General features: G+C 32.1%; 1 protein-coding gene across 1 annotated transcript; it reads right to left on the reverse strand.

The window, feature by feature from the left end:
- LOC109343669 lies at nt 4781-9246 on the reverse strand. Its single transcript, XM_019582080.1, has 9 exons — nt 8839-9246; nt 8076-8260; nt 7521-7699; nt 6490-6774; nt 6343-6401; nt 6218-6254; nt 6028-6099; nt 5613-5934; nt 4781-5423 (listed from the first exon to the last, which is right to left on the reverse strand). The coding sequence occupies exons 1-9, from the start codon at nt 8987-8989 to the stop codon at nt 5001-5003; spliced, it is 1713 nt and encodes a 570-aa protein (XP_019437625.1). The 5' UTR covers nt 8990-9246; the 3' UTR covers nt 4781-5000.

Consider the following 9957-nt stretch of genomic DNA (forward strand, 5'->3'; position numbering starts at 1 on the left):
ACCTAACTAACTATATATCCTAAGAAATAGGTTCAATGGGTAATAACAAGTTGTGAAGTGATATGAGAATGAACATGCTATAACATTATGAGAAGCATGATTCATGTAACATATGTAAGGATGAGTTAAACTCTTAATGAGATCTATACTCCAATTAGAGTGGAGTACCTAGGCTACAGGAGTACTCTTGATAGACTCACCTATGTGAATGTGGAAGTGGGGGCCGCTTCCTATGAAATTTTGGGGCATAAATTTCTAGAGCGTTCACTATACTGGGATAGACGTGCATGGCCTTTAACGCACGGGCTTTACAGAATACACTTTTGAAAAGGTTGTGTGTGGTTTGATGCTGGAGATAGAGTTCAAGACTACGAGTCACTCTAGTAAAATATGGATCTTATTCACTATGCAAAGGTTCAAGTCGCATGACACCTTTGTTTATGCACAATCTTATTGAGACCACAAATATTCTCAGAAATTGTTTTTTAATTTCAAGTGGGGGATTGTTGGAACATGGTTTGTTGAAAACCATGAGTGGGAACTTTTGGGTGTGAAATATAAAAAACACTCAAGTACCACATAGGAGAGTTTTGAAAAAACAACTCTCAAATCCCACATTGAAGAGTTTTGAAAAAGAAAAAAAATAACTCTCAAGTCCCACATTGGAGAAACTAGGAACTTGGAAAAAATCCCAAGTTATAAATAGAAGTCTTCTCCCTTCATATTTTATTGCCCCAAGTTAAATGCGCTTTCATTCAACTTTTTCTTTCTCCCTCATATTTTCCGCCGATGCATTTCCGGCAAACTTCCCCCTCTTTCTTTCCGTGACACTAAGAAATGGCACAGGTAGCCATATTGTGGGAATTTCGAGAATTGACACTGGTAGTCAGTATTGCGGGTAAAGAATTGGCACAGGTAGCTGTATTGTGGGATTTTGAGAACTAACACTAGTAGTCAGTATTGTGGGAAGAGAATTGACACGGGTAGCCATATTGTGGGAAATTTCTACAGTTACAACAATTTTTCGTGATGGCATGGTTGATAGTCTGCTTTCACATTTTGGGCAGTGTCACGAAACGTCTTAAAGAGAGCGACCTGGTCATGACTCAGCTAGTAAGTATTATTTCGTGTCATTTAGAATTGTTGCAAGCTACGGTTACAACAGTTTGTGATTCTTATGATGAAAAATCACTATGATTTTGGGGTAAATTAAGAAAATACAAATCTCAAAAGTTTTTCTTACCCGCAACTTATTACACATCATAGGATTTATAATAGTTAGATTTTACATATTTTTATTAAAAAGGAGGTAGTGTAAGATGGTTAGTTAAAGTGCTAAAGTATGAGATAATATTATCATAAGGAAAATATTAAACTTAGTAGTGATGAAATGTAAAGCCACAATGTATGACCGAGTACCTACACTAAACACAGTATGATGAAGTAGGCCACAATGTATGATTATATTGATTCCAACAAATTTTCCTTAAATGATTTTGAGTTACCTATATAGTTAGAGATTTAAGTGAATATTAAGAGTAAGTAAAACATAGTTAAATATGAACCTACATTTTTAAATATGTTTAGTAATATATAAAACTTTTGTAGAAACAAAAGCATAAAATTGTAGAAACAAATTGCAAATATTACCTATGAAATTGTGAAGTTATAAGACATGATGATAAAAAAGATTGAGTGAGTTAAATAATATACATATAGAAAATTGTAAGAAAAAAATCATAACTGTGAATGAAGAAATTGTTCCTAGCATGAAGAAGGAAGTATGAGGAAGGAAAAGAATGTAGAGGAAGGAAAAGAATGTAGAAGAAGGTTGAGAATGAAAGTGGAGAGAGGGGTATAAAAAATGAATGGAAAAAATAAGGGGATCCCGATCCTGTTGAGATTATAATCACATTAAAATTATTTTTTTGTAAAATTTGATCAACAACAAATATGTTGAGATCCCAAACCTCCATTTTGCCTACTCATTGTCATCTTTGTTTGGTCACTTGTAAATTCAAAATTACATTGTTAAGGCAATAACAACTGTCAAAATAGGACTTAAGTCAAAGAAAAAATTGTATACTTTTACAACCTCTAAATTAAGCTCGAAAAAACTACAGAAAATGTGACAATCAAAATCAACATATAATGATGTGTGTGGTAAAAAACAATTGATCTTGATACACACATTAGCAAATTACAATATATAGAAAAGGGGGAAATGCTCAAGAGAAATAACTATATATGCAAATATTGCTAATAATCAAATAGACACATATAAGTATAGAACAACACCAAAATGTACATTTGTCTAAACATAATAAAATACTATTAATAAAAAAACTTTAGAACATTTGAGATCTAACTGGTAAGGAGAAAACGAAAATAAAAATACCCAAAAATGTTAACTTTTCAACCAAAAATGTCAACTTTTCAACTAAAAATGTTAACCTTACGGGTCATGGAGCAAAAATACCCCAAAAAATGTTAACTTTTCAGTCCAAAATCTTATCTTTTTAGTAAATGTTGATCTAAAAATAAATAAGTTCGATCCACTAAAGTGTTATCAACAACACCAAAATAACATGCAAACCCAAGATAACACCAAAATTGTTATTTTGAACTCAAAAAACAAGAAATAAGCTTAATAGAGTAAAAATACTCAAAAAATATTAACTTTTTAGATAAAAATATAAAAAGTTATCTTTTTATTAAATGTTGGACTAAAAAATAACAAAAGTTTGACGAAGAAGTTATTTTGGTGTTATAAGAACACACGGTTCAATTTCAAAGATGAAGAAGTTAACAGCAAAAATATGAAAGGGAGTTATAAAAAAATCATACTTATGTGGAAAGTCATAGTTGTGAATGAAGAAATTATGCGTAGGATAAAGAATGAATGATGAAAAAAGAAGTTTGAAGAAGACAAGAAATGCAGACTGAGAATGAAGATGGAGAGAGGGTATGAAAAATGAATGGAAAAATAACAATGAGAATGAATTTGAAAATGAATGCAAAAAAATTTACTTATTTCTAGGACAACTTTATCCCCTAAATTTTTTTAAAACCAACTGTATACTCAAACTCATTAAAGTAACTAGCAAGTTACCCGTGGATTTGCACGGGACGATATTTTTTGCCGCATGATTAAGAACACATATTACATGTGCATTTATGATTAAGAATATGTATGTTGTTCGTGTATTCGCATAGTTAAAACCATATATGTTACCAGTGCATTCATATTGTTAAAAATTATTAATTATATATAAGATCATACGGTCAAAGCATACGGTTTAACTGTTTAAATCAAATAAACTTAATATGGGTCATCTTCTGGTTTAACATCTTGCTCGACTTTCTCAACATTGTTTTTTACACATACATAACATGATATAGTTAGTAGTATCCTATTAATCAAAAAAATCATCAATAAATTTATAATTTCATTATTATTTGATTCTAAAATAAGATTAGTATAAAAATAAATATTATTTAACTCTAAAATAGCTACAAACAATATGTTATGATTCATATTATTATTATTATTTTAATATTGCTATAGTAACATTATATTTTAATATTGTATAGGTAATCATATTTCTTTTATTTTTAAATAAATCACATGTCATGAGTATTTTTAAATAAATCACATGTCATGAGGGCTTGAGAGATTGACATATGTCATGAGGGCTTGAGAGATTGACATATGTCATGAGGGAGTTCTTGAGAGATTGACACATGTCATGAGAGACCTTTACTTTTGATGAGAGGTTGACACATGTTATGAGGGCTTGAGAGATTGACACATGTCATGAAAGAGTTTTTTTATTATATAGGTAATAGATTGTGAGAGGAATTTGGATCTTCTCCGGTACTGAAAAGTCCAGTCAGATATTGTGACATGTGGCGTTTAAAAATATTCAATGATACAGATTTTAAATAGTTTTAAATTAAAGTTTTTTTTAAGTTATTAAATCACTATGATGCCTCATATTCTAGTAGTGGACTGTTTAGTACTAGAGAGGATCTCAACCCTTCAATAAATGATTCAAAAAGCACCTTATTATTTTATTGCAAAAAAAATGAACAATTACTTTATTGATAATTTTAGCCCTTACAAAATCAAGTGTCATAGAAGATAAGCATGTTTGTAATATCATCAACCCTTTGTATTATTATACAGTAGATTGGAACCTTATAGATGTTTTGGTGTTGAAGGGTGCTACTATTACATGTGACTTTATAAATTCAAATGTTAACTATAACTAATTTAAGAATATTATTCTTTGTCACTTCATTATTTATTATTTCATTCATATTTAATAAGTATTGACTATTCAAAATATAAAATAAAAAAATATTTACTGCGTATAAATATTTATAGTGACTTTGAATAAATATTATACTCTATTTGAATTCTTAGCTGGACTATTTTAATCCAAATTCACAATTTTAAATATTAATTTGGATTTTTATTCTTTTAAAATCAAATTGATACATGTAGAAAATTATAAGAGGCTGCCCCAAAAAAATTGAAAATAAGAGTTGCACAAAAAACATTAAAATATGATAAGCGTGGTTTTATTTTGCAAGCCTAGTAAATTCTATATACAACGATCAAGCCTTAAAATGAGAGTGTATTTGTTTGAGGCATGATTCACCCTTGAACATATTTTATACCTGCCCTTGTAAGTTTCATATTATACATAGTTGGTTTTAAGCTGGGATGAAATATGAAGGTTATGTCATGGAGGCTAAATAAATTGTATATTACAAATCAAATTGATTATTCTTTATATGGATAAATAGATATCTATAATACACCTCACCCCAAAAAAAAGTATAGTACACTAGATTTGACTAATGATATTCTAAGTTTCTAACTCAAGAAGAGCTTCGCTCCACCTTGATTTATCCCCTTACTATGGGGTGCAATAAAACACTACTAATTTGCTTATATTTTTCTTCTATTAACTAATTTTCTGTTGTACAATTTATACATCACTAGGTGCATTTGGCATTGTCAAATTTGTATTGTTGTTGCAGTTCTTGTTGAATCTTTTCTTTATTTTTTCTGCTAAGGATTGCTTCACAAACACTTCCTCCCTTTGGGGGCGGTTCGCGTAAAGTTTCCAAAGAACAAGACAGAGCAAAACACCAACTGAAATGAGGGTTAATCCTGCATTAATAATCTTGAGATAATGATTTAATGGAGGACAATAACTTGAAGTGATTTCTTTGAATGTATCCCTCACAAAATTGCAATTCTGAAGGCTTAGTAAAGGTGGAGTATAATGTTCTAATGCATAGCTTGCAATAACTGCTGCTTCTAACTCAATGTAAATCTCTGGGGTCACTCTTCCAATGGTGGTGCAAATGCCATATTCAGATACTTCACATTCATACTTCTTCCAAACCTGAAATTTTTTAGCCGTGACCGTGAATTACTTGTGTATCAATGGAAGGAATAAAACTATAACATAGTAAAGCAGTTCAAATGTTCAAGAGCACATTTTTGTTAGTAACTTATATAGCAAGTAATCAGAATGGTTATACATTATCTCAAACATTTGCAGTATTCAAATGTTAGGAGACGAAAAGCATACCGATGAAGCATTGGCGGAGGAAACTTCTTGAACTGTACACTGCCGCTCTCGAAACTGAGAGTCGAAGGGATAACACAGAGGTGGCATTGCAGGTCCAGACTGATTGTAGTAATTCATACTACCTTGTGTTGGATTTGCATCTGCGGTGTTATAGATGAATGTATTGACAACACTGGCAATATTGGTGACTACTTGTTTACTCTGGAAGAGTGTCTTGTTTGTGGTTCTCTGATCAACACATGGAAGGATATTGCTAAGAGCAGATTCTGCGTGCGGATTCTCCACCCATTCTCCCATAGCCATACAGGTATCGGAAATCGCACTGTAATAGAAATAAATCTAATCTACGTCAGGTCCACTTCTCGTGGTTAGGAATGAATATGTTAAACTGAAATTGCAGAGAAAAGTGACTTACTTATTAAGGATCATGAACACTCCACAAAGAATGAATGTTGTTGCAACCAATAACCATCCGCTGATAACAAATCTGAGATAAGAATTTCAAATAAACTTTTTAAAACGCAACATGAAAATGATCTCTGTTCCGGTATGTAGTGGCATGATAAGGAAAGGTATGTTAAATGCCGTAAGGAAAGATAACTTACATGAGGATTGCATGTTGATGCCCAAGGATAGACAGGACTACAGAATAAGAAATTTATAAGCAACAATTCAAGAATATAAGTATAGAATTAGCTCAAAATATTTAAATTGCTATCATCAAACATACTGAGTCCAATTAGAGCCAGGAGAAGCATCACTGCAGATATGACAATCAAAGCTAGTCGCCTACAAAATGCACGAATTTTAGAATTGAAAGTATATGCAAGCATCAAAGTCTATAATGAATAGAGTGTAAAGGTCTATGATTGCTCACACAGCATTGAACACTTTTCTAATTTTAGCTGCATTCTCATCTGTCTTTTCAGAAAGTGTATCGGCTGCAGTATTTAGTTCCCTATTCAAATTGTCGATACCATCCATGATATCAGATGGAAGAAGCATCTGTGCTACATTGATAGTTTTAGCAAGGGAGAGATACTCTGTGACATTTCTTAGAGTCTTCACTGTATAGTCTGATTGATTGACAACATAATGGAGGGTATCCACTGCCTCACCATGGAACTTATCCTGCCCAACAGAAAGGATGATACATCCACTCCTGTGAGATTTAGAGAACATAAAATGTAAGAACTAGGAAAGTTTTACCAGGAATGGTTGAATGAATCAATTTTAGAATGATAAAAAGAACACATTTATCAAATTCAGATAGCACGTTAAGTTCTACAACTACAGCTGACATCGACCAGGGATTGGAATTCAAAGAACTAAAGTACAGACTACAGACAGATTTTTTTAATGCAGTACTTATAAGGAACAACCCAGCACACGAGACTCCCGCCTAGTGGGATTTGGGGAAGGTAAATGTACACAAACTTACCATGAGAAGCGGATAATCCAAGACTCCAGGTCACAAGGCAAACAACCTTACCGTTGCGGCGAGACTCACTTTCTTAATGCATTACTTATAACTTAGAAATTTTCAGGCTAAATTCTGGATAACTAGAAGCAACAAGGAAAACCAGATAGTTCTAGGGTCTGTATTTTACTTTTATCTTTCCTTTTCTGTTACCTGTGTGTTCCATTTCCAAACTGCGTTATTTAATGGTAACAAACTCACTGACAGCAATTTTTTAGTAAATGAGAATTCAATTAGAAACATTTTATAAGATGTCAATAATATGTAATTACAAATATGCAATGCAGAGGAAAACTTGGTAACCAAACAGAATAAAAGATTAAGCAACCAACTTAACATACAAAGGAATAGGGAATGTGAGGAAACAATGCATTATGTCATTATGTGTTGAAGTTAATAAAAGATCATAAAAAAATCCAGAGAATTACGCTGCAGCAAAGGTGAATAATAGAAGGAGTGTAAGACATATTCTTTGTGAATGGTTTGATCCTTCACCCTTGATGTTAATCCCCCATCCACAGCATAGATGAATCATAAGTGCCAATCCGAATAAAATAAACCATAGGAAAGCAAGGATGAAACCAGCCACACCAGTGAATCCAACCGACTGCACATATAATGTTCAAGAACTGATTAGTGGAACTGTGGAAGTGAATAACAGAATTGAAAGCCATTTTGGAACAAGAGAGGGGGGAAAGAATCTTCTGGAACAGAAAGTACAACAACAAAGTGAATAAACCCAAGATATTAAGTATGATAAAAATTAACCATGCCTCATTATAACCATTATAAGCATCCCTGAACCCTATTCTATGAAAAACTTGAAAGAAGCATAAGACCAAAGCTGTCCAATAAAAGCAAAATTAGAAAACGAGGTAAAACATGTTCAACAAGAACATTCACTCATTGTTATAGAATTGGCATTTGAGAACATAATAAACCAGCCATTTAAAATCATGAGGAAACGGAACCGTGGTACTTACGGCCCAATAATGCCGATTTGCAATGTCCCAACCACCACGGTAAATATGAAAACGCCGTAGAATGTCAGGCCTATTAGTCCTGTTTGCAGCCAGCACAAGGGTACTCGCAGGTGCATCAGTTCCAGGAGAAGGTGCTAGAGCCACTTGTGTGAACTCATTCTTCAATGGTCCCAAATTCTCATCTCCTGTAAACAGAAGAAGGTAAGAATGTAGTAATTACTCATTATTACATATATATATATATATAAAAGGCGAGATATATGCCGCCTTATCCTCCTAAACGAAAAGAATGTTTATAGGATTTGAACTCATGACTCCGGGTCACAAGCAAAACAAACTTTAGTAAAGACACATTTACTAGAAAGCAGAATTGTAATTCCAAAATTGCATAATTCTATGACATAAATAATCTTCTTAAAAGCATTATTAGTTATGAAAAGAAGAATCTGCCTTGTTTGGTTACTCAGAAATAATGTACCAACATGAAGCTGTCAAATTTAGCACACGCATCAAAAATTGAGTAATTGAGCTAAAATAAGCTAATTTGATCAAATTTCAAGAAACCCATTATGGAAACTAGCATAAGCTGGAACTTTTTTCTTTTGGTTATCTTTCTTTTCAATTCCTAAGCTTTCAGAGAAAGAAAACCCAAACAGTTGTGACAAAACAAGGTCTTTAACTAACAAATCACCATAACTATGAATGTTAAGCAAACATGTTTAAAATAACCAAAGTTGCAGGGACACTTGCAAGAGACACAAACCTAGTATAAACTTCATGCTATGTCTGGTCGACCCACTTGTTGATAAAGCTGAAATTGAGCTTAGAGACACTATTATAAGCAAGATGAACAAGAACAAAGAAAGCCCAACACCCTTCATTGCTTGTTCCTTGAAAGATAACTCAGTGATCATTCTACCATTTTGTATTCCTAGTCAAAAACAAGTCTTGAAAGAACATTACAGAACAAACAAAAAAAGACAAAGATATTACAAGCATGGTGATTGTTGTGTCAGAATATCTTAAACATTAAACAATAACATGGTGTTTGATAGGGTTTTTGTTCTGTGACTAATTAAAGAGTGGAACTTTGGATGATTTTATAGGAACTGAGAGAAACCAGAAAATAGAATGAATGGAAAAAGGGAAGTGAGAAAATCACATGGGAGGTGGGGTATTAATAAAGACTTAGATAAAGGAAAATAAAGAGGATAGGGTATGAATGATTTTTATATGTTATTATCCAAAATTTATATTTAATTATTACTAACTCTTTAAAAGATGAATACAAATAAATAAATGTAAATAAATTAATTGATAGATATTTTACTCTAAATTAAAAATATAGTTTGATTAATCTTTTTATAAATTAACAAATTATCCACTTAGTTAAGTAAAGAATTGTACCCATAACTTTAGCAATTTGTATGTTGCTTGTTTTGCACTTTGGTACATTGCTTACACCACATGTTTTGTCTTTTGTGCTTTTTAGTTTTTTTGCATCTGCTTGCTTTTTTTAGGTTTGTGTTCACACTTTTTTTCTTCATTATTATGAGCTCCACTCAATGTGATCCTTGATCTTGTAATTGAGATTGATTAAAATGCTCTTTCTTTCTAAAGTGATCAATTTACCTTAAGTGACACACACTAGAAATCAACTTGATGTTGGTGGTTGCACTGATTGGTTGTGCTGATGTGGGGTTATTTACATTTTATCTCTCTACTTTTTACTCAGAATAGTACATAATAAAGTGAAATGGAATAATGACATAATAAGATCTACTATCTCCATTAATATTCATACATACACATTATTAGAGTTTGTTAGTATTTCAGTTTGTTATTCATATCATAATTATCATTAACTCTTATACAAAAGATT

The sequence above is a fragment of the Lupinus angustifolius genome, chromosome LG03 (assembly GCF_001865875.1).
Source record: "Lupinus angustifolius cultivar Tanjil chromosome LG03, LupAngTanjil_v1.0, whole genome shotgun sequence".
Classification (NCBI taxonomy): Eukaryota; Viridiplantae; Streptophyta; class Magnoliopsida; order Fabales; family Fabaceae; genus Lupinus; species Lupinus angustifolius.

Excerpts from the sequence above, each read along its gene's own strand:
- LOC109343669 (XM_019582080.1), bottom strand. The coding sequence starts at position 8,989 with ATGATCACTGAGTTATCTTTCAAGGAACAAGCAATGAAGGGTGTTGGG. Across the intron at positions 6,775-7,520 it reads TTATTCACCTTTGCTGCAGC|GAGTGGATGTATCATCCTTT; the intron begins GTAATTCTCTGG and ends TAAATCTCACAG. Across the intron at positions 6,100-6,217 it reads CATCAACATGCAATCCTCAT|ATTTGTTATCAGCGGATGGT; the intron begins GTAAGTTATCTT and ends TTCTTATCTCAG.